Below are 25,521 nucleotides of genomic sequence, written 5' to 3'. Positions count from 1 at the left end.
TTATGTTCTTACATAGAAAATGCTTGTGTACATGCAAACTGCTTAGATGAGCAGTTAAGCATAATGCACATACTGAGGACTTTTGAGTAGCAAGGTTGTATTACCTCTCTATTTGGCAACCACTTCTGCAATACTGTGTCCGGTTCAGATGTCAACAGTTCAACAAGGATGTTGATAGATTGGAGAGGGTTCAGAGAAGAGCCACGAGAATAATTAAAGGCTTGGAAAACATGCCTTATAGTGAGAGACTGAAGGAGCTCAATCTATTTAGTTTACAAAGAGACGGTTAAGGGGTGGCTTAATCACAGCCTATAAGTACCTTTATGAGGAACAAAAATTTGATGATAAAGGGCTCTCAATTCAGCAAACAAACAAGATCCAAAGGCTAGACAAATTCATACTAGAACTAAGGCACAATATTTTAACCATGAGAGTAATTAACCACTGGGGAAAAAATTACCAAGAGTTGTGGTGAATTCTCCATTACTGGCAATTTTAAAATCAAGATTAGATATTTTTCTGAAAAGATCTTCTCTAGTTTGAAAAGGAATTAATTGAGGGAGTCCTATGGCCGGTGTTAAGCAGTGGGTCAGGCTAAATGATCACAGTGGACCCTTCCAGCCTTAGCCTATGAATCACACAAATAACAGATAAAGCTTTACATCAGAGAATCTCCAAAAACTGAAATAGGTGTCATCCCTTTTTACAGATGGGGAAACCAAGGCACAGAGGCACAGAGCCCACCTGTGAAGTCTCTGGCATAGTATGTACATCAGACTCCCAATCCTGTGCTTCAGCCATAAGCCCCTTTGCACCAACAAATCTAGGTTCTTGTGAACAAATTGATTATGTCAGTTTTTCTGTGTTAAACCTGCTGTTCCAGGCCAAAAGTAAGTGAAGAATTCTTAGTCGGAATACAAAAAAATCTTAAATCTGAAATATATCATAAATAGGCTAAGTTGTTTCTAAGGTAAGGAACAGCAAACTATAGACGTAGGTCCCTCTAGTTATTCAGGTGTCAAAACAAATCCAGTTTTCATGCTGTCACTACTTGGCCTTCAGAAGTATTAGGCATGTAGATGTATCTGAGCCACAGAGTTGAAATTCTGATCGATGCAGATCCAAAATTTGTGTGGGTTCAGATCGGTGGTTTTGGTTTGGGCCCGTCTCTTGTTATATCCCACTGTTCTGGAAAGTCTGCTTGCTGGCTGCTCACAACTTGTATTTCAGAGAAAATAAATACAATACTGAGATATAAAGCCAAATTTTCTGTCATTGCTTCTAAGTTTGAGCACCCACAATTTGAGCACAGAGAAGCGAAACTAATTTCTTGGATACAGTCTTCAGCTATCCACTTCCAAGCAGGCAAATTACTTAATTTCCAGGATTTGGGGGGCGGGGGGGGCGGAGAAATACTATTTCTAAGGGCAAATACAAATGTTGGGACATGTAAAAACGTGGTCACCCAAAACGAGGTGGTCAAAAATGTGGGCATGTGATTTTGGATATCATAAAAGTTAGAGGTCAGGTTCAGGCTGCTCTGAAAACTTGTTCTAGACCAGCCAACATGGGAATGGGAGATTGATATACTGTAACTAAAGAACTAAGTGCTCTATTTGTGGAATACAGTGCTGGAGCCATGTGGTACATCTGGGATGCTGAGCATCAACAAGTCAGAAGAGAAGTGTTTTCCTTTCTGCTGGGATCTTAATAATGAACTGACTAGAGAGTGAAGTCCTCAATCTATGCCCAAAACACAGGAATCAGCACTGCACACTGACACCCGTTGCCCAGGTGCCTCTCCCCTGCCCTGGAGAGGCTTCCTGTGAGGTAAGGGATAAGTCCCTTTTCCATGGCCTGTCAAACATTAGCCTGGCTACCGGTATTGCCAAACAATTGCAACTTCTGATGGTGGCCAGTTTTGATTGTGTGGATGCCTGTCTGCTGGGAATTGAGTCCCACTAACCAGTTCACTTTGATCCCCCCAACAAAAGAATCATAGAAATGTTGGGCTGGAAGGGACCTTGAGAGGCCATCAAGTCCAGCCCCCTGTGCGGAGGCAGAACCAAGTAAACCTAGATCATCCCAGACAGATGTTTGTCCAGCCTGTTCTTAAAAACTTCCAGTGACAGGGATTCCACAACCTCCCTTGGAAGCCAATTTCAGAGTTTGACTATCCTTAGAGTTAGAAGGTTTTTCCTAATATCAAACCTAAATCTCCCTTGCTGCAGATTAATCCCATTACTTCTCATCCTAACTTCAGTGGACCTGGAGAATGATTGATCACCATTCTCTTTGTAACAGCCCTTAAGATATCGGAAGACTATCAGGTCCCCCCTCAGTCTTTTCTCAAGAGTAAACATGCCCAGTTTTTTTAACCTTTCCTCATAGCTCAGGTTTCCTAAAGCTTTTATAATTTTTGTCAGTCTCCTCTGGACTCTTTCCATTTTCTCCACATCTTTTCTAAAGTGTGGCACCAGAACTGGACAGAATACTCCAGCTGAGGCCTCAACGGTGCCAAGTAGAGCAAGACAATTAGCTCCCATGTCTTACATACGACACTCTTTTTAATACACCCCAGAATTATATTAGCCTTTTTCTCAAAGGCATCACATTGTTGACTCATACTCAATTTATGATCCACTATAACCACCCCTCCCCGGCCCCATCCTTTTAAGCAGTACTACCACCTACCCAGTTATTCCCCATTTTTTAGTTGTGCATTTGATTTTCCTTCCTAATTGAAGTACTTTGCACTTTATTGAATTTCATCTTGTCCAATTCAGACTAATTCGCCAGTTCATCAAGGTCGTTTTGAATTCTAATCCTATCCTCCAAAGTGTTTGCAGCCCCTCCCAGCTTGGTATCATCTGCAGATTGTATAAACATCCTCTCCACTCCCTTATCCAAGTCATTAATGAAAATATTAAATAGTACCCAGACCCAGGACTGAATCCTGCAGGACCCCATTAGATATACCCACCCAGTGTCACAATAAACAACTGATATTGAGTACGGTCTTTCAACCAGTTGGGCACCCACTTTATAATAAATTCATCTAGATTACATTTCCCTAGTTTGCTTATGAGAATGTCATGTGGGACTCTGTCAAAAGCCTTACTAAAACAAAGATATATTACAGCTACTGCTTCCCACCTATCCTATCCACTAGGCCAGTAACCCTGTCAAAGAAGGAAATTAGGTTGGTTTGGCATGATTTGTTCTTGAAAAATCCATGCAGGCTATCCCTGATAACCCTATTATCCTGCAGGTGCTTTCAAATTGATTGCTTAATAATTTGTTCCAGTATCTTTCCAGGTATCAAAATTAGGCTGATTGGTCAATAATTCCCAGGGTCCTTTTTGTTCCACTTTTTAAAGATAGATACTATGTTTACCCTTCTCCTATCCTCTGGGACCTTGCCCATCCTCCATGAGTTCTCTAAGGTAATTGCTAACGGTTCTTAGATTGCTTCAGCTAGTTCCTTAAGTACTCTAGTATGAATTTCATCTGGTCCTTCCAATTTGAATACATTGAGTGCAGGGTCGGACTCTGGGATGGAGTTTGGGTGCAGCAGGGGGTGAGGAATGCAGGCTCTGGGAGGGAGTTTGGGTGTGAGGGGGTGTGGGACCCGGGAGGGAGTTTGGGTGTGTGTGTGTGGGGGGTGCAGGACCTGGGAGGAAGTTTGGATGTGGGAGGGGGTGCGGGCTCTGGGAGGGAGTTTGGGTGCAGGAGGGGGTGCGGGCTCTAGTCTGGGGCATGGGGTTGGGGTGCACGAGGGGGTGTGGGCTCTAGTCTGGGGCATGGGGTTGGGGTGCAGGAGGGGACCAGGGGGTCAGTGCTTATCTCAGGCAGATCCCGAAAGTGACCGGCACACCCCTCTGGCAACGGCTCCTAGGCAGGGGGCCCAGGGGGTCTCTGTGCGCCGCTGCCCACAGGCACCAACCCCACAGCTCCCATTGGCCACAGTTCCTGGCCAATAGGAGCTGTGGAGTTGGCGCTCGGGGCAGGGACAGCACATGCAGACCCCCTCCCCAGGGCTGCAGGGACGTGCCGGCTGCTTCCGGGAGCAGTGCGGAGCAAGGGCAGGCAGGAAGCCTGCCTTAGCCCCACTGTGCTGCTGGCAGCTGCAGCTGGGGGCCCCAGGGCCCTTTTAAATCTCCCGGGCCCCTGGGCAATTGTCCCTTTTGCCCCCCCGTCGGCGGGCCTGCCTTCAGATTTGTTACCAATTCATCCCTGTTGGTCAGAATCAAGTCTAAAATGGATGTCCGCCTGGTTACTTCCTCCACTTTCTGAAACAAAAAGTTGTCCCCAGTGAATTCCAACAACTTACTGGAAATTTTGTGTTTTGCCATAATACTTTTCCAACAGCTGTCTGGGTAGTTGAAAGAAAAGGAGTACAGCTCACTAGTAGCTCACGAAAGCGTATGCTCAAAAAATTTGTTAGTCTCTAAGGTGCCACAAGTACTCCTTTTCTTTTTGCGAATACAGACTAACACGGCTGCTACTCTGAAACCTGTCATTGGGTAGTTAAAGTCCCCCGTTACTATCATAGAATCATAGAATATCAGGGTTGGAAGGGACCCCAGAAGGTCATCTAGTCCAACCCCCTGCTCGAAGCAGGACCAATTCCCAGTTAAATCATCCCAGCCAGGGCTTTGTCAAGCCTGACCTTAAAAACCTCTAAGGAAGGAGATTCTACCACCTCCCTAGGTAACACATTCCAGTGTTTCACCACCCTCTTAGTGAAAAAGTTTTTCCTAATATCCAATCTAAACCTCCCCCATTGCAACTTGAGACCATTACTCCTCGTTCTGTCATCTGCTACCATTGAGAACAGTCTAGAGCCATCCTCTTTGGAACCCCCTTTCAGGTAGTTGAAAGCAGCTATCAAATCCCCCCTCATTCTTCTCTTCTGCAGACTAAACAATCCCAGCTCCCTCAGCCTCTCCTCATAAGTCATGTGCTCTAGACCCCTAATCATTTTTGTTGCCCTTCGCTGGACTCTCTCCAATTTATCCACATCCTTCTTGTAGTGTGGGGCCCAAAACTGGACACAGTACTCCAGATGAGGCCTCACCAGTGTCGAATAGAGGGGAACGATCACATCCCTCGATCTGCTGGCAATGCCCCTACTTATACATCCCAAAATGCCATTGGCCTGCTTGGCAGCAAGGGCACACTGCTGACTCATATCCAGCTTCTCGTCCACTGTCACCCCTAGGTCCTTTTCCGCAGAACTGCTGCCTAGCCATTCGGTCCCTAGTCTGTAGCGGTGCATTGGATTCTTCCATCCTAAGTGCAGGACCCTGCACTTATCCTTATTGAACCTCATCAGATTTCTTTTGGCCCAATCCTCCAATTTGTCTAGGTCCTTCTGTATCCTATCCCTCCCCTCCAGTGTAACTACCACTCCTCCCAGTTTAGTATCATCCGCAAATTTGCTCAGAGTGCAATCCACACCATCCTCCAGATCATTTATGAAGATATTGAACAAAACTGGCCCCAGGACCGACCCCTGGGGCACTCCACTTGACACCGGCTGCCAACTAGACATGGAGCCATTGATCACTACCCGTTGAGCCCGACAATCTAGCCAGCTTTCTACCCACCTTATAATGCATTCATCCAGCCCATACTTCCTTAACTTGCTGACAAGAATACTGTGGGAGACCGTGTCAAAAGCTTTGCTAAAGTCAAGAAACAATACATCCACTGCTTTCCCTTCATCCACAGAACCAGTAATCTCATCATAAAAGGCGATTAGATTAGTCAGGCATGACCTTCCCTTGGTGAATCCATGCTGACTGTTCCTGATCACTTTCCTCTCATGTAAGTGCTTCAGGATTGATTCTTTGAGGACCTGCTCCATGATTTTTCCAGGGACTGAGGTGAGGCTGACTGGCCTGTAGTTCCCAGGATCCTCCTTCTTCCCTTTTTTAAAGATTGGCACTACATTAGCCTTTTTCCAGTCATCCGGGACTTCCCCCGTTCGCCACGAGTTTTCAAAGATAATGGCCAAGGGCTCTGCAATCACAGCCGCCAATTCCTTCAGCACTCTCGGATGCAACTCGTCCGGCCCCATGGACTTGTGCACGTCCAGCTTTTCTAAATAGTCCCTAACCACCTCTATCTCCACAGAGGGCTGGCCATCTCTTCCCCATTCTGTGATGCCCAGTGCAGCAGTCTGGGAGCTGACCTTGTTAGTGAAAACAGAGGCAAAAAAAGCATTGAGTACATTAGCTTTTTCCACATCCTCTGTCACTAGGTTGCCTCCCTCATTCAGTAAGGGGCCCACACTTTCCTTGGCTTTCTTCTTGTTGCCAACATACCTGAAGAAACCCTTCTTGTTACTCTTGACATCTCTTGCTAGCTGCAGCTCCAGGTGCGATTTGGCCCTCCTGATATCTTTCCTACATGCCCGAGCAATATTTTTATACTCTTCCCTGGTCATATGTCCAACCTTCCACTTCTTGTAAGCTTCTTTTTTATGTTTAAGATCCGCTAGGATTGCACCATTAAGCCAAGCTGGTCGCCTGCCATGTTTACTATTCTTTCGACTCATCCGGATGGTTTGTCCCTGTAACCTCAACAGGGATTCCTTGAAATACAGCTAGCTCTCCTGGACTCCCTTCCCCTTCATGTTAGTCCCCCAGGGGATCCTGGCCATCTGTTCCCTGAGGGAGTCGAAGTCTGCTTTCCTGAAGTCCAGGGTCCGTATCCTGCTGCTTACCTTTCTTCCGTGCGTCAGGATCCTGAACTCAACCAACTCATGGTCACTGCCTCCCAGATTCCCATCCACTTTTGCTTCCCCCACTAATTCTACCCGGTTTGTGAGCAGCAGGTCAAGAAAAGCGCCCCCCCTAGTTGGCTCCCCTAGCACTTGCGCCAGGAAATTGTCCCCTACGCTTTCCAAAAACTTCCTGGATTGTCTATGCACCGCTGTATTGCTCTCCCAGCAGATATCAGGAAAATTAAAGTCACCCATGAGAATCAGGGCATGCGATCTAGGTCTTGTGTTTTGGGTATTTCTGTTATTTGTTCTAAAAAGACCTCATCCACCTCCGCTTCCTGATTTGATGGGCTATAGTAAACCCCTATCAAGATATCACCTCTATTTTTCCCCCTTTTATCTTTACCCAGAGACTATCAACTGATTTTCCTCTCACCTCCTTCTGGACCTCAGCACAAGTGAATATATTCTTGAAGTATAATGCAACAAACATCTCCTCCTTTTTATCCCACCTGCACCAGCTGTAGCCCTCTATACCAGTATTCTAGTCATGAGACTTATCCCACACAACTGGAACCCTTCCTCATGCTGGCAAGCAACCTCTCAGTAGGACTACTCACATAAGTGTTCACCATCATCAGTGAGAATTTCACAAATGAGCCTCATGACTTTCAGTCACTCTGGATTCTACTCCACTTACTAAGGGGAGCAGCTCTGTAGCCACTTACCAACTCCTGGGCCATCCAGTCCCCTCCAGAGAGGCATGGTTTATGTCAGGGAGGACATATTGCTAACAACATCTCCAGGACCGCACCCTTGTCAATGTCAACCACCTAGACCTTCTGGTGATGTAAATCATCACTGCTGCATTGACTTCAGTGCCACTATGCTGACTTACACCAGCTGTGGATCTGGCTCTGTGTCTATAAGCATCTACCTAGCATTGAGTCATTGTGGAAAAATCAGTGCTGTAGTGTGAGAGTATGAACAAAGAGCCACGCTTTAAGCAGCAACTCGAGAACTCCCTCTGCCAAGAAGTTCCTGTGCTTATTAAGCTCCCTTCTACAACACATCCTGGTTCCCTCTGGAGAACCAGGAACTCTACAACCATGCCATATCTGAAAGATTAAAACTTAAATTATAAAACCAACATGTGTACTCCCAACCATTCAAAATAAGCTTATTTACTCTACTGTGTCCTCTTATCAATTCCATGTAAATAGTCCTGAACAGTACTTTAAAGATTAAGCCTTGGAGGTGATCTGATGAATCTCCCAGACCATTTCTCACTTCTGTTGAGAGAGAGAGAGAGTGTGCGAGTGTGGAGTTCCCTGTGTAGGGCACTGGGAAATATTGAAGATGAACCCCTGGAGAAGTCCTTTTGGAGTCTCCTCTAGGTAGGATCCAGGAGTTTCTGCCAAGTTTCAAATGTCTGGATGCTTTTGATCTCCATTTTGTTCCCTGGTCTCCGTTCAGGTAGTGCTTTTGTTATGTGTTGAACACTGATGTTTTGTTGCTGCTGAATTTTTATTTCAGCATCCCATTTTCAAAATTCCTTCAGGTCAGGCCACTTAGGTTCAAGCTTGATCAGTGACACAGGTAAAGCATCTTCAGTCATCTTCCCAGCAGAACTTCTGCTGGAGATAGTCAGGGTGTAAGTGGTGGTTGACCAAAATGCCAAGAGTGCTTTATATGGGTCCACTTATTTTGCAGAAGTCTTTTGAAACTCTGCACCGCTCTCTCCTCCTCCCTGTTGCTCTGGGTTATTGTGGACTACTAGTATGTTGTTCAAAGTCCTGTGAAAGTGCTAGGAATGTTTCAGAGGTAAATTAAGATCCATTATCTGTTATAAGGCCTTCAGGAACTCCATGCTAGCTAATATTGACTTTCATTTCTGGATGACCTGTGCTGATGGAGTCTGTGAAACTATAGCCAAGTCAATATATCTGGAGAAGTAATAAACTATAATAATATATGTATGTCCTTTCCAGAAAAATGAATCTGTGACTACCTGCTGCCAAGGCTGGTCAGGTAGCTTTGTAGAAAGGAATGGTTCTAGTGATTGTTTTATTTTGTTTTGTTTTTCTTGTTTCATATCTTGCAGCCCTAAGATCCGAATTTGCCTACTCAGACTAGGCCACCATATGAATTGTTGTGCTCATACCCCACATATGTTTATACCTTGGTGTCCCTTATGGATTTTGAAGACCACCTCTTTCTGAAGTACCATGGGGATAAGAATGTGGTGTCCTTTCAGAAGCAGGCGATCAGCCATGTGAAGGTTGTTTTGTTCCTGCCTATATGGTGATAGGTCTCTTTAGAGTTGCCTCCTTCCATCGCACCCTCTTTAGCAGAGTTGAGTCATTTTCCTGCAAGTCTCTTCCTTTAGTTGTTCATCTCTAATTTGCTGAAGTCAGCTAGCAGATGTTGAAATTGCTGCCAGGACCAGATCAATGGAGACTTTGACATCTTTCTTTAAAGCCTTTTCTTCTTCCATTGGTGGCTGCTCAACTGGGGCTCTAGGTAGCACCTGCTGCTAGGCGTGCTTTCCCTGATATGTGTTTAATGTTGAAAGAAAATATAGCATCAGCCATAGTGAAAATCTTTGAACCCTAGGTGGATGATCATCCAGTGGTTTTGAACCCAATGATGAGACTAAGAGTGTTTGGTCCGCTTCTGTGTTAAAATTCAAGCCAAACAGTTATTAACTGAGCTATTCAAAAGCACAAGTGATTGCTAGAGCTTCCTTTTCCACTTGAGCATGGTTTCTGTGAGCCTTCTTGATATGAATGCAATGGGTCAGACCAAAGGTCCATCAAGCCCAGTATCCTGTCCTCTGACAGTGGCCAATGGCAGATGCCCCAAAGGGAATGAACAGACAGGTTATCATCAAGTAATCCATGCCCTGTCACCCAATCCCAGCTTCTAACAAACAGAGGCTAGGCACACCATTCCTGCCCATCCTGGTTAATAGCCATTGATGGACCTATCTTCCATTAATCTATCTAGCTCCCTTTTGAACCCTGTTATAGTACTGGCCATCACAACACTCTCTGGCAAGGAGTTCCAGAGGTTGACACTGCATTGTGTGAAAAAATACTTTCTTGTGTTTGTTTTAAACCTGCTACCTATTAATTTCAGTTTAATGCCTTCAGTTTGTCTAAGTCCAGATGAATTCCCTGTTTTCTAATTATGTGTCCTACAAATTTTATCTTCTCCTTTCCAAATTTACACTTCTCATTCAGAGTGATGCCAGCTTGTTGGAAGCATCTCAAAACTGCATATAGTCGCTCATTGGATTCATTTTTATCTCTGCCAATACCAACACATCATCTGCATGGCAGAGGCCGCCAGGCTAACCTGACAGAATCTGTGAGATTCTCCTTTAGAAATGTTCTGGTGCTGAAGATATGCACAATGGAAGATGATTGAAACAGTACCTTCCAAATTGGGTGATGAACGTAGTTAGCCGTATAGATTCTTTAGCCAGGGTTATTTGATAGAAGCCTGCTGTAGCATATAACTCTGAGAGGACTTTCAATTCCGATAACTGAGCTAATGTCTGATCAACTGTGGGAAGCATGTGTCTTTCTCTGCACATGCTTTTTATTAAATTATGTAAGAGCCACACTAATGCAGATTTTGAAATTGGGCTTTGGTACTACACCCATCCCTGCACACCAGTCAGTGGATTCTTCTGTCTGGAACATAACCCCCATATCTTTCATTCTCTTTAATTCTTCTTTGACTTTCCCTCACAAAGGTATAGAGATGCAGCATGGGTCTGAGAGAGCAAAAGGAGTCGCTGATGTCACCAGTTTTATTTTGTACTTTTTGACAGCTTTCCTGGCCCTGTAAAGATATGTGGAAACATCTCCTGTATAGTTTTTGCCATCAAGGCATTCCAGTTTCTCCACTATGTGTAGTCCTTATATTGCTAGCAACCCTAGTAGGGGAGTTTTCAGTCTTTGTTTTACATGTATATATGTTGAAGAACTTTCTGTCCCATCTCCAGTTTTCCAAGGAACTAGCCACAAAACATCCAGTGTTCTAGCCCCACATACAATTTCATTTGGTCTCTGAAGATCTCCAACCCGGGATCAATTACAATTTGTATTTGGAATTGCAGTGACTGTTGCCCCAGTATCAATATTCACTTTAAGATTTTGACTGTTTATTTATGCTTATGTACCAAGGTGTTGTCTGTTCTATCGGAGATGAAGTCCCTAGAAGATTGGATTCATTGTCCTCTGATGATAACACTCATTCTTGGATTGTTTCCGCTACTCTTGGTGACCTGCACACTATTGCAAAATGCCCCCTTTTGTCGCTTCTCCCATGTTCTTCCTCTTTTGCTGAACATTGTTGCCGTTCGTGGCATGGTGTCTTTCCACAACTTCCACAACTTTTCCAAGCTTCCCTACTATAGCAGTTCTTTGGCCTCCCCTGCCGCAGTTGTGCATTGTTCTTATGTTGTAAATTTGGTCTGACTGCTCCATTCATATACATTCTTTTCTGTTTGCTGTGTCAGTGTTTTCTAATGCAGTCTCCCCTACGCTGCTAGCATGTAAGTCACATTGCTATTTCTTTATGGTTTCTTGCATTCTCGCTTTTGCTAGTGTGAGATCAGGATCTAACTGAAGCTGTGCTGATAAATTGGTCTTGCTTATACCAACAACTATCCTGTGTCTTATTAGTTCCTCTAACATTCCATATTTGCAATGTTCTGCAAGGCTATGAACTACTATTACTCCAGTAATAAGTCTTAGCTGTTTCCCATTGTTCTGGGCACCACCTATTACATTTGGCCCTTTCATATATAATATTCTGTCTGCCTATGAAATGGACATCAACAGCTTCTTTCACTTTGGAGTAGTCTTTCTTTTCCTCATCAGTGACTGATAGGGCACATAATTTATCAGCATCACCCATGGCAAATATCAGGGCATTTACCTGCTACTCTTGTATTTTTTCTATTAAACCAGAAATCTATTGGAACTGCTAAAATCTCCAGATCCAGCCAGGCCAGCTGCCTGAGTTGACAAAATCAAATTTCTCTGATGGAGCCATTTGCATTATGGGCTCCATTGCTGTGCTGAGATAAGGCTCTGCCTTCTTCCTGCTCCTGCTTTCATAGGTCTCCTCTCTGATTTTCCAATTCTCTTTTCTTTCCTCTACTCCTTTAGAGAGAGGGATCCACTGCTGACACCATGTAGGGTGAGGTCGTAAACACAAGAATCATGCTTTCAGCAACAAATAGAGAACTCCCTCTGCCAGGAAGTTCCTATATTTATTAAGCTCCCTGCTGCAACTCACCCTCGTCCTATCTGGTAACTGTGGAGGACCAGGAGCTTTATAATCATGCCACAAGTGCCTGTCTGTGAGATCTATGGTAGCGAGAGCTTTTTCACTTTCAGCCTTTGTGAGATTTCAAGCCCATGAGTTTCACTTTGTCCAAGGCTCAAAGCCAAAAATGAAACTTTCCTGAAACTAGTTAAGTGTTGCCTGGTTTTTCTGTTTTCCAGGGGAGAGGGAAGTCAAAACCCTAAGATAACACCCAGTTCTTAGGGTGGCGTGAGTCAGGAAATTGGCATAGTAGGTATAATTTCTTACCTGGTGGGATTGTAGAAGAGGAAAGCAATTAATGAGGGTCTGAAGGTGTAAGATAAAAGGTGTGGGGTGGCTACTTTATCTTATACCTCCTGGCTGTTTTTTTTTCCTGCGTCAGCCCCACCCTTCTGTACTTTTAGGACCAAATTGCTCCTGAAGTGGGACTGGATAAGGAGTAAATGAAGACAGAATTTGACCGGCAATGTGTAGCTTAAACTCACTACCATGTAACATCTGGACCATGACTATACCACTGCCTCAGCACCATCCCTGCTGTGCCTTCAGCTCTGACTCTTGCAAGCTTTCCTGTAAGAGCATGCACTGGCACAAAGATAAAGCAAAAGCTAGCTCACAGTTGCTCAAAACTTGGGCCAGGCTTCCTGCAAGCCTGGCAAAATTCTAAGCCTGGACTGAGTAAGGATAAGGCGCTAGACAAGACTTGTTGTAGGGACACTGTCTTGGAACCTGAAGGACCAGCACATAACGTACTCTCATAGTAGAGCCAAGTTCCTTGGTTTAGTTTGAGAACATTTGAAAATTTTAGCATGGCTGAGTCTGTACTGATGTGCAGCTGTAGCTAAAAAGCAGCAAGAGATATTATGTTATGACTGTTAAAGTAAGAGGATCAAACCTGTTCTCCTAAAACCCTTCCCTGTATATAAAAAAAATCAAATGCATGCCAGGTTTTTCATTTCAGTGAAAGCAGCACTGTTCTTGTTATGGCAGGGAAAAACTAACTCTACCTTCTTAAATCATCCTACAGTTTCAGCTGCATGTGGTATTGTTTCTATCCTAAATAGCTGTGTAATGCTGCTGTGTGCTGTTCAACAGCTGCCATGTTCCATCCTAGAGGTTGCTGCATTTCAATAGTGGGTGAAGGGACTTCCTTCATATGCAACCCTGGATTTTCAGATCTGCAGGCATGTGTTTGCGGAAACTGTGTGCACCAATTTGGTACACAATTGTTCATGGCAAATGTTTCCCCATATGGCCAGATCGAGGTTTGACTATCAAATGTAGTGCTAACTAAGATATGAGCATCCCCAAGTTAAGACAAGCCTGAACAAGGAATTGCTGAAACAATTAACTCTTGTTAGTAAATAAGGAAGGCAGAAACTAACAATTGTGGGTATGTTTATAGAAAGCAACTATTGTGGGTATGTTTATAGTAAGCAAAGTAGGAAGGAATACCCTGAGAGGATGAGCTTGCCTTAAATCTGCAAAGCGATTGGTCTTTACATGCAAGAAGTACAGATGTTAGTAGCTAAGAAAGTTGTATGTAAGTTGGGTAGTGTATGACATGAATTGGAATTGTGGTACCACCTTGTATGTAAACCTCCCTGCAGCTGGGCTTGGCCAGCATAGGCGAAGAGCTGTTATGTACCGAATAAAGTAGCTGAGCAGCAAGCTGGAGCTGAACTGCGTTTTTTGGATTGCAGAATACTGGATGAAGTGTGCTTTCAGTACCTGGATCCAAATACTAAGAACTTATTCCTGGCTTATTTTATTACCTTGTACTTAACTATTTCCATTCTGTCATACCTTTTTAAAGTCTCCCCATTGCTGAACATCACTGGTCTGTTGCTATTAGAAAACCAGTAGTAAAAGTAACACAAGCTGGGTTTAAGTCGTTTAAGGCACCACTATTGCACCAGTTGAACTGCAAACTCACTTCATACCCCTTTTCCTTTTGAGCCAATGGTTTCCTCCAAACATCATGTTAGGCTGCTGGGTGCCAGAGGCCTGCTGAGGTGGAGGAAAAGGGAGAACCTATTGTGAGCAGGCAGGGGCTGGAGGCAGTGAGACCTGTCTACATAGCAGGGAGAGGGAATCCCCTCACTCCAGCTGCAAGTTGTAGTGGCCTAGCCATGCCCCCATCCTAGGTCATGGAGTGCTAGCTGTACTGCCAGTGCTCTCCTATATGCACAAGCTAAAGGGAGTATGAGCACTGCAGTATGACTGATAGCTGCCTCTTGAGTAAGAATCCAGTCCAGGTAAGGGGGCAGGGGGTGTCTCTGTGCTTTGCACCCCTCTGGCTCACTGGCCTGAGAGAAGCCATGATCTGGGCTCATATTTTCATTTGTTCAAAAAAGAAAAAAAAACCCTACTGTTCTTTTCCAAGCCCATGGGAAAGTGACTTCCCGTAAATGAAGGGGTAATTTATTTCCTTCTCTGTTCCAGATTGTGCGGCCATCGAATCATGCCACAATCCAGAGCATTGTAAAAGCCGTGGGAATCATTCCAGGCATTCCCGAACCCTGCTGCGTTCCTGACAAGATGAACTCCCTCAGCGTCTTGTTCTTTGACGAGAACAAAAATGTTGTTTTAAAGGTGTACCCCAATATGTCTGTGGAGACCTGTGCCTGCCGATAAGTCTACACAAATGCTCCTTTAAGGAGACCAGCGCCCCCCGCCCAGCTACACTGGGAAAGTTGTGAATGGGAAATCAATTGGCCTGTGCTCATGAATGAATGCAAGTCTACAACTCCATCCACAGAAAGAATGAGGAGACTCTAAAGTAATACACAAGCTCCCCTCGAAAGATCTCCCTTATTGTCACCATGCGTCTTGCAAATTAACAGGGATTCATCAGCCAGAATTCCCTCACTTTAAAAAACAAAAACAAACAAACAAACAAAAATCCTCTTCTTAACCTGGCTAGCTAAGAAATCTGGCATTTAGCGTAATCACTTCTACTTAAACAATTTGCCATAAACGGAAGACTAAGATACATTCTTAGGTGCTATTTTCCTGACTGTTTTATCTCTTCAGCTAACCAAGAAGGTGAAAAATGGACTCTGCAAAAGCAGGCTTACTCTAGAATCACATTTTTTGTATAAAAATTGTAAGGTTTCTTTTGTGCCTAAAACACTCACTTATACCTTTTAATCCACATATTTATACTGAAAAAGAATGCTGTAATAAAAGGCTTAATATGTACATTTTTCTTTGGGATTCAAATGTAGTGTACTGTATAAGCTTTTATATATACAGTATGTTAATATAACCACTTTTGGTTACCTTTCCCTAATATATATTTTACAAAATTCGTATGTAACTCCTTCCCACCGTCACTTGTTTGCTGGTTAATTTCAGATTGTTAAACATATATATTCTCTGAATAACACAAACTATATAGTAATATGTTTAAATACTAAAAATAACCAAGATTTATATTTTTGTAAGTTATACTTTATATCCTCTAGATCGATTGTTAAATGCTTTTAACAAAAGCTAAATAAATTAAAGGTACAGTAGTATCTAAACTAGTTAAAATGGTTCTCTAAATCTCATGCATGTTTCATGTCTCTAAATATAGATTATTGCATTGTGCTAATTAGAAGGAAAGCAAAGTTATCTTACTTGGAAAAGCCTAGTTATGCTTGTCATTAATAATTTTTAGTAGCTTAAGCTAGAAGGGACCGTTATGATAATCTCTTCTGGCCTCCTTCATAATGCAGGCCAGAGAAAAATGCCCCAGTAACTTCTGCATCAAACCCATAACTTCTGTTTGGAGCTAGAGCAGGTCTTTGAAGGAGATCTAATCTTGATTTAAAGCCTTCAAGTGATGAAGAATCTATCTTTTCCCTAGGTAAGTTGTTCCAATGGTTATTCCTCCTCCCCCCCCCCCCCCCCCCCCCGTTAAAACTGTGCCTCATTTCTAGTCTGAATTTGTCCAGCTTCAAATCACTGGCTCTTATGCCTTTTTCTGCTAGATATAAGATGTCTACTATCAGAAGTTTCTTCCATGTAGGTACAGTAGTTACCTCAGAGTTACGAACTGACCAGTCAACCACACACCTTGTTTGGAACTGGAAGTATGCAATCAGGCAGCAGGAGAGACAAAACAAAAAATCCAAATACAGCAGCACAGTACTGTGTTAAATGTAAACTAGTAAAAAAATAAATAAAGGGAAAGCAGCATGCATAGTAAAGCTTTAAAGCTGTATTAGGGTTTGAGTCAATGTTCAGTTGCAAATTTTTGAAAGAACAACCACAATGTTCAGAGTTAGAAACAACCTCTATTCCTGTGGTGTTCGTAACTCTGAGGTTCTACCGTACTCATATACCATGATCAGGTCACCTCTTACCATTCTCTTGGATAAACTAAATAAAGTTTCTTTAGTCTCTCACTAAGTAGTTTTGAGGTCTGGAAAAATCTCTCACCTGGCTCTTTTCCGAACTCCCAAGTTTAATATCATTCTTTGGCAAATGGAGACCAAACAGGACACGGTATCCAGAAGCGGTCTCACTAATGTCTTATGCAGAAGTAATACCACCTCCCTACTCCTACTTGATATTCCCCAGCTCCTACATCCAAGGCTCTCTAAGCCTCTTTTTTAGCATCACTGCATTCCAGAAGACTGACCCCATCTTGTTTCCCACTTCCACTGACTTGCTGTATAGTGAGACTATAGGACCAGGATTGTAGGTTTTGTTGTTGTTGTTGTTAACTCCACCCACTGAAGTCCATGGGGGTAAGCGAGAGCAGGATGTGGCCCCGTAGTGGTGAGATCTCCCTGCACAATCTCCCTAGACTGACTACTCTGTCAAAAGCTCATGCACCATTTAATTCCAGACTTGTACTGCCCCTCCCCGCTGTGGGGTGAATATTACGCCGTAATTCACCGCTCTCTGCTGAATGTCCCTGTGTGGAGAACACTGCAGGTGTTGGAGAATGTAAGTAACTTAGATAGAAGGGTAAGATCCAAAGGCTTTTGTCTGATGTATCTACATCTTAGGCCAGGGTGCTGATAAGAGTCTTACTTAAAAATACAGGGCCTGATTCTCCTCCCACTTATCTTGCTATAAATCAGGAATAACTCCACTGAAGTCAATGGGAGTACATCCGGCACTGCTTCTGAGGCACAGACTTGCTCACCAAATCATGACGATGCAGGCAGCTGTGAGAAACAGCTCACTGATCCACATAAGGCCTGTGGTCTGCAGGTAAAAATTCCTCCCCTATACACAATGGGTGCACTTAAAAAGCATAAGACCTGGTCTACACTTACAAGTTATGCATGAAGAGCTATGTCAGAAGCGTGAACAAAAGAAATCACAACCCCTGCCCAGCATAGCTATGCCAGCAAAAGCCCTAGTCTAGGCACAGTTGGATACTCAGAGAACTGGTATAAGCCATCCTCTCAAAAGAACTCCTGCCTGCTACCAGCTGCATCTCCACTAGGAGGCTTTACCAGTAGAGATGGACTGGCAAATCTTTTATGTTTTTAAGGCCTAACCCCAGATTTTCAAAACTGATTACTGATTTCTGGACCCTTAATGTTTGGTTGCCCAACTTGAGACATCTGTGCAGAGGCCTGATTTTCAGACAGTGCGGAGCATTTGACAACTCAGAGTCAGGCCCCTTTTTAGGCATGTCAAATTTGGCATCCAAAAATCACGAGTCACTTGAACATCTAGACCCTAAGCTGATGACCTTTGAGCAATAGCACTGTGGAGGGGAATCTGGAATTGGAGCACCTGAAAAAAAATTGCTTCTGGCAAACACTCTGCTGCTTCCGGTGTACTCAGCTCCATCCCTACCTGGCAGCAGGGTGCTACCCATTCCAGGCTTGAATGAACTCCTGTGGACAGAAGCCACCAAGCATTGCATGCTTCCCATCATTGGCTTCAGATTCTACTTGTTTGCTATTTAAACCCAATACAGCATTCCCCCTTCTACACGCAAGTTTGGGTCAGAATCTATCCTTCAAAATGAGTGATAACATGTGCACACCCATCTCGGAGCAGCACTTGTCCTGTGACTCACTGTGCTCTGCCCTTTCACAATGATGGTGGCCAAACATTTCAATTATTGGTGTCAAAACTTAGGTCCCTAAATCTGTATTTAGGCTTGTAGTGGCCTTACTTTCAAAGGTGCTCAGGAACTGAAGCTCCTGTTGACTGCAGAGGGAGTTGCAATTGCTCAGAACATCAGGAATTTATTAAATGCCTAAATATGGATTTAGGAGCTAAAAGCAGCTGTGTTTGAAAACACCGGCTACTGTGCCCAGCATAAGGATCCCCAATCCTTACTGGGGCCTTTGGATGTTACCATAATATAAAAATATTTGCTATTAAACACTTTGGTTTAGTAGGAGTTGGGTCTGAACCAATGAGAGTTGGCTAGATCCTTGTGGCAGTTGACTTTGCTGTAATATGACCATTTTAGCAACTGCACTTGCTCTTAATTTCAGATGTCATCTCTGGTCCATTTAAAATCATTCTTAATGGTGCAGCTGTCACCAGCTGCAATTGGGGGAATGACAGCCTTGCTCCTGTTCCCTGTGTCTGGTCTTCTTTTGAAGTGGATTTGCTCAACCCACTTCCATTCAGGTTCTCTTCTCTTGCTAAGAGTATCCCATAAGCCATTTCGCTGATGACCAAATGAACTGAGGAGATACTTTCCAGTCTGTTAGTTACTGAGGAGGATGTTAGAAAATATCTACGAGGGGTAAACATTTTTTTATATCAGCAGGCCCTGCAAACTTGCACCGAGTGTATGAAAAGAATTGGATGAGGAGACCCACTGATGTTAACGTTTAATAAATTGTAGAATACCTGAGCAATTCCAGAAGACTAGAGGAGTGCTAATGTTGTCCCAATATTCAAAAAGGGCAAATGAGATGACCTGGGTAACTACAGGCTGGTTAACAGGAAATCAGTCCTGGACAATATAATGGAAAAGTGATCTGTGGTTCAATTGCTAAAGAACAAAAAAATGAGAATAAAGTTATGCCAGTTAATGTGGCTCTATGGAAAATACATCTGGCCAAACAAACCTGACTAGATTCAGATTAGAAATGTGGTCGATAAAGGTAAGTGCATGGATGTGATATACTTTGTCTTATCTAAGGTATTTGACCAAGTACCACACAACATTCTGATTTTAATAAATCCGCACTATACAAAAATCAATGGAGACTGTGTTAAATGGATTAAGCTCTAGCTAACTGACAGATCTCAAGTAATAGTTATAAATGAGGAATCAGCATTGAACAGGGCTGTTTTACAGAGATTGTTACTAGGCCTAATGGTATTCAACATTTTCAATGATATCTGAGTAAACATTAAAAAAAATCAATGACAATACATTTGGGGATGACAAAGATTGGTGGAGTGGTTAATGATGAGGAAAGGGCAGTCACACAGAGCAATCTGGATTGCTTGGTAAAGTGGGTCCTTTCAAACAAAATGCATTTTAGTACAGCCAAAAGCAAAGTTCCACATCTAGGAACAAGCCATGAGGTCCATACCTAGAGAGTGGTGGGCTGTGTCCTGAAAGTGGTGAGTCTGAGAAGGATTTAGCAGTCAGTGTGGACAAAGAACTGAACATGAGCTCCCAGTGCAATGCTGTGACAAGAAAGGCTAATGTACAGTTAAATGCATAAACAGGGGACTAGTAAATAGGGAGGTGATTTTCTCTCTTGGTGAGACTAATACTGGAAGACTGCATCCAGTTTTGGTGTCCATATTTTAAGACAGATGTTGAAAAATTGGAGAGGGTGCAGCAAGGAACCACAAAAGTTATTTGAGGGCTGGAGAAAATGCCTTGGGGTGACAGACTTAAAAAGCTCAACCTATTGAGTTTATCAACAAGATTAAGAGCTGACTTGATTACAGTGCCTAAGTACCTTCACAGGGAAAAGATACCAGGTTCTAAGGGGACCTTTAATCTATCAGAGAAAGGCATAACAAGAACCAGTGGCTGGAAGCTGAAGCCAGACAAATTCAAATGAGAAATTAAGCACAAATTTTTAACAGAGAGGGTGATCAACCACTGGAATGAACTCCCAAGGGAAGAATAGATTCTCCATCTCTTGGTGTCTTCTGATCAAGACTGGATGCCTTTCTGGAAGATATGCTGTAGTCAAACGCAACCTGTTGGGCTTATCACACAGGTACATGGGTGAAATTTAATGACCTGTGATAGACAGGAGGACAGACTAGGTGATCGAGTGGTCCCTTCTGGCTTTACGCTTTATGAATCTATGAACCCCCTAGGAACTGCTGCAGGAACCAGAACCAAGGATTCTAGGTCTGCTTTGAAGAGAAATAGGTGGAAGTAACTGAATTACAGAGAGCTTGCATTATGCAATGGGCTAGATATGTCCTGCGAGAAATCTGAAGAATGACCAGCAATGAGACCTAGTTAGAGGCAGAAACTTTCATGAGTCTTTGCAATGAGATATTTTGTTTAGGTGATCTGAGATCTCATAGTACCAATAAGACAACATAGCACCCAGGCACTAGGGGTTAATTGGTTCTCTAAAAATAATACGCAGATAGATTAGGTAAAATGATTATGTACACTTAGATTAGAGCATTAGAATGATTAAATTAAATTAGATTAGATTAAATATCAGGTAATATTTTTAATATTTTAACTGGAGTTTTTCCTCCTTAAGGCACACAAATATATATCATAATTCTTATTTTTTGCCTTGGCCTATATTCACATGGCACACAAACATATCCTTGGCTAGTCTTCAGTGTCTTCACAGGGACTTTATGTTTCACTCAGGCTTAGTAGGCCTGGCTTTATCTTCAAGAACAACCAGTTATTGTTGCAGTGACATAGGAGTGAACTAGTTTAACCAACGACCTCATGTACAAGAATCTAGGAAAATACATTACATAACATACTATAAAGCCAGATTTTTTTTTACCCCCTCCACCAAAGGATGTAAACTAAAAATGGACAAGCTGGCAAACAATTTGAGGCAAACTTGACACAAAACAGATATTTCACTGTGTACAAATAATAGCTCTTGGATGATAAATGGAAGAAAATTTTAAGGCTGTTTGTATTGTCATGAGATCACAGCTTGCAAAAGAACAGGGTTCCATCAGATGATTGATTTTTGGAGGACATACATTAAGGGACCATGGTATAGATTTGAGGGGTGATATTTGCTCCCCGCTAATAGAGCTGTTTGTTCTTACTCCCTATTTTTTATTTTTATGGAGGACTGGGGAAAACCAGTCTTATTCCTCCCTCCCCTTCCCCCCACAAAAAAAGTTCCTCTGAAGCCCTCTCAAAGTTGGCAAAGAAATGATAAAAACATAATTAAGCAATGATGACCCTGAAGTGAAATGTGAATTCTTTACAGTATACAGTGTCCAGCCACATGTGTTTTTTCAGATGTTTATAGAATCTTCATTAACTAAGAGCTTTGCTAGATAACAGAAGCTGAAGCATGGCATCAATGGCTGAGATAAGGGCAAGTGTACAACCAATCTGCTTGACAACTGACAAGAGGCTGGGGTTTGCAACAGACTGCAAGAGAGCTCAAGAAAGTGTTTTGCAAAGGACACTCCAGTTGTTCGCCTTCTGTTTCCCTTTCTTCTGCCTCTAAATGAAAGGAGAGCTCTAATCAACTGGAATATCCCTGTCTTTTTTCCCCCTCCTCCGTTGGAAAGTGAACATATGAAATATGCACTATTTTGGGGTGATGGCTGCATTGTCTGTTTTCAACATCATCACTTGTTTGGCAAGAGGCAAGCCCTTGGAAGCCTGGGGCAAATTATCAGCTATGGAGAACTCTGATAAATCCTTTGGTGATCCCGGAGAGGTGGAGGGTGAGACCCATTTCAACTTTAAAACCTTCCTGGAAAACATGAAAGCGGATTTCCTGAGGAGTTTGAACTTATCGGGTGTCCCTTCGCAAGAGAGGTCTAGAGAGGAGCCACCACAATTCATGATTGACCTGTACAACAGATATGCCAAGGACAAGTCTTCCATCCCTGCATCCAATATTGTGCGGAGCTTCAGTACTGAAGGTATGAGATGTTTTAAGAATATAGGCTGGGGTTTTAAGAGAAGCATGAGAGTCAGTTTCAAATCCCATTGAAATTCAAAGGCAGTTGGGAGCTTAATTCCCTTACGTTTCTTTGAAAATCCCAGCCATACTCTGTTTTGTTATCCTTTCCACCGCTCCCCATTTTATTATAATTTTCAAGGTCTTAAATCCTTTTCTTTGATTTCTCATCAGACCATCTCCCCTTTCTTCTCATACTGATTCAGTTGAGTCACCACAACTTGGTAACCCAGCATTTGTTTCTCAAAGCTAGAGATTTTGAGCTGAGCTGCACAATTTGGGTCTAGATTTTGGAATATTTGAGGATGTTTGGCTCCAGGATGTTGCTCCAGCCCTTTATAAAGAGAGGAGCTGAGCAGGAAATATGGCTCCAGAGTTCAGTTATGAACACCAGCCCTTGCCCTCAGAGTTCTGGAGTGTTTGGATTTGGGGTTTTGGTTCAGGCCCAGCTCAGTTCAGCCCATCAGTAAAATATCCATCCATCCAGTGCTTAATTTGTGCCAGGGCTTGCCAGGGCTGAGCCCCAGCACTTCTGGGCTTGCTGCATCAGTTATGAAGGTAAAAAAATTTTCTTGAGCCCCGGCACCTCTTTCATTACAAACTAAGCACTGCATCCATCTAAGATAACATACAACTCAAAGATTTTAAAAGCCGCATCAAAAGAAGCAATAAAAGCGGGGGGTGCAAGTGTTTTAAGTGAATTTAGTGCTGGCAAAAGGAACCAGCCAAGAAGAATCCAAGCTTCCATTTATTTACAGACTAGACACAGCACAAACAGCACCACAGCCATCTCCACGTTCCCCCACAGCCATACCCAACCCCAATGCAGAAGGACCCTTATAGAGTGCAGTCTCCAGGGCCACGTCCTCTGCTCCTCTGGCCATTGTGAAGATGCTTTTGGCAAGGTGGACACTTGTCCATTAGAAACTGGACTGACACCCATCCACTCATATAGACCAGTAGACAGCCATCAGCTGGGGGAAACTTACCAAAGCACAACCAGCCTGATCTTCCAGACATTCCTAGCACCTCCAGCTCCCATGGACTTCAGCAGGAATTACAGGTGCTCTATTTACCTCTGAATATCAGGCCCTACCAATCTGGGCTGGACCTGAACCATAGACTTAGAGGTGAAAGGTTCCATATCTGATTGCTGAGCCACCAAGCTAGCCAGAACCTGGAGCTTCTAATTCAGACTTTTAAAGGATTGATTGTCTTCTCTAATTCTTCCCCAGTGCAAGATGATTTTTGCGCTAGCTGTATTGGGGAACTCAGCTAAGTTGGCCCAGGGGGGCATAAACTAGAGATATAAATTACAGCTCCCTACACCTGAGAATCCCTCTCCATTGGAAGGGGAATTCACCCCAGGGCAGAGTAATGGCAGTGGAATTGTATTATAAACCTCCATGGATGCTTACAGCTTTAATTCCTGCCGGTGCTCTTTAGGAAGGCCACATGGCAGAGCCTCTATGGGAAGCCACTACATTCACAACCCCCCTCTCCCCGCCCCAGTCATGTCCCCATTATAAGCCAACACCATCTACTTTTGGGGCAGTGCAGGCTCCTTATGTGTGAGCATGCCACACTCATGCACGCACATACAGAGTGTAATTGAAGGTGTGGTTATTGTGGACCACCGCAACTTGATCCCCGGTGGAGTTGCCACCATTAGGGACCGCCATCTGGGTTTTTAACCCATAACTCTGAAGTGAAGCCAGTCCGTTTAATTTAATGCTAGTGGCCACGGTGTAACTTCACTCCCAGCAGCTCCTAGTAGAGGGTGGGCATTTCTTCTGAAATATAGTATGCAGCTTGCTAAGTGCTTTCGTCCTCCTCATTGGATTAGCCTCTCTCATAGGAGGCAGGGTGACAGCTTTTCTTAATTTCCTGTTGCAGATGTTGTTTCTCTGGCTTCCCCGGAAGAAAACCCATTCCAGAAACACATCTTGCTCTTCAACGTCTCTATCCCACGGCACGAAGACGTCACCAGGGCTGAGCTGAGAATCCACATATCCTGTAATAGGGACATTGGGCCTCTCTCTAGACTGGAAGGCAACATGGTAATTTATGATGTTCTGGATGGAGACCTCTGGGAAAATCCAGAAGGCACCAACTCATTCCTTGCCTCCCAAGATATCCAGGAATGTGGATGGGAAATGTTTGAGGTGTCCAGTGCTGTGAAAAGATGGGTCAGGGCAGACAAATCAAAGACTAAAAACAAGCTTGAGGTTGTTGTTGAGAGGAAAACCCTGGGTGACTTCGCTTGTGGGAAGCTGGACATCAGTGTTATGCCCGACACTAAAAATCTGCCCTTGTTAATAGTGTTCTCCAATGACCGAAGCAATGGGACCAAGGAGACCAGAGTGGAGCTCCGGGAGATGATTGTTCATGAGCAGGAGAGCGTGCTAAAGAAGTTAGCAAAGAATAGCACTTTGCCCGAAGAGGAAGAGGAGGCAGAGGAGAAATCCTTATCCGTCACTGGACTCCACCAGCCTTCATCGAGAAGCAAGAGAAGCACTGGTACCAACCACTGCCGGAGAACTTCCCTCCGTGTGAACTTCAAAGACATCGGCTGGGATTCCTGGATCATTGCGCCCAAAGATTACGATGCATTTGAATGCAAAGGGGGATGCTTTTTTCCTCTGACGGACAACGTGACCCCGACAAAACATGCTATCGTCCAAACTTTAGTGCACCTCAAAAACCCCAAGAAAGCTGCCAAGGCCTGTTGTGTTCCTACCAAACTGGATTCGATTTCCATCCTCTACACTGATGATGCTGGGGTACCCACTTTGAAATATAATTACGAGGGGATGAAAGTAGCAGAATGTGGGTGCAGGTAGTACAGGGCAGCAGCTTTGAGAGCAGGATCCAACCTTTCTGCTCTTTTGTAAATCTGTATATTAACGATGTAAATGTAAATCCACACAGGCAAGCTTTTTTGTTTTTAAAACTAAAGCTTTCCAGAATGGCAGTCACTGTAAATAAATTGCACATAACGGGGTACAATGAAACCCGTGTTACAATATTGTGCAATTGAAAGCCCAATACATTATTTAATAACAGACACCAATTCATCCTGCAGAATCTGAATATGGTTTTCTGTTAATTTAATTAAACCTTGTGATTGCAAATCACAGGATTTGCCAACCTGGTTCCTGATTGTCAGAGCAGCCTAAGGGATTGGGAAGCCCAGTTCATTTTAATGGGAACTGAGGCTCTAAGGCCAAGATCCACAAACGGACTTAGGCACCTACAACCCAGTGCCTAAGTCCCAGTTTCAGGTACCACTATGATCCTAAAAACCCCTGCTCAGCTGCCGCCTAACCCTACAGACACCTAAACTCACTTGGC

At 43.5% G+C, this 25,521-nt stretch overlaps 2 protein-coding genes across 2 annotated transcripts in view; both read left to right on the top strand.

Annotated features, from left to right (window-relative positions):
* GDF10 (growth differentiation factor 10) overlaps positions 1 to 15,542 on the top strand; it is a 29,166-nt gene extending 13,624 nt beyond the window's left edge. Inside the window, exon 3 of the mRNA XM_074959910.1 lies at positions 14,525 to 15,542. Within this exon, the coding sequence (XP_074816011.1) occupies positions 14,525 to 14,716 (192 nt within the window). The 3' untranslated portion in view covers positions 14,717 to 15,542. The remainder of the gene's footprint in view (positions 1 to 14,524) is intronic.
* Positions 15,543 to 21,783: 6,241 nt separating this feature from the next.
* Positions 21,784 to 25,010, top strand: GDF2 (growth differentiation factor 2). The gene is made up of 2 exons (XM_074959911.1): positions 21,784 to 22,129; positions 24,064 to 25,010. Exons 1-2 carry the CDS (start codon positions 21,784 to 21,786, stop codon positions 25,008 to 25,010), a joined length of 1,293 nt encoding a protein of 430 aa, XP_074816012.1.
* The last annotated feature ends 511 nt before the right edge of the window (positions 25,011 to 25,521 follow it).

This window comes from Natator depressus, chromosome 7 (genome assembly GCF_965152275.1).
Source record: "Natator depressus isolate rNatDep1 chromosome 7, rNatDep2.hap1, whole genome shotgun sequence".
Lineage (NCBI taxonomy): Eukaryota > Metazoa > Chordata > Testudines > Cheloniidae > Natator > Natator depressus.
This window is presented reverse-complemented; position numbering and strand designations above follow the sequence as displayed.

Bases quoted from the DNA above. Each gene is read 5' to 3' on its own strand.
- GDF2 (XM_074959911.1), top strand. From the start codon at position 21,784: ATGCACTATTTTGGGGTGATGGCTGCATTGTCTGTTTTCAACATCATC. The intron at 22,130-24,063 runs GTATGAGATGTT...TTCCTGTTGCAG, and splicing joins GCGGAGCTTCAGTACTGAAG to ATGTTGTTTCTCTGGCTTCC.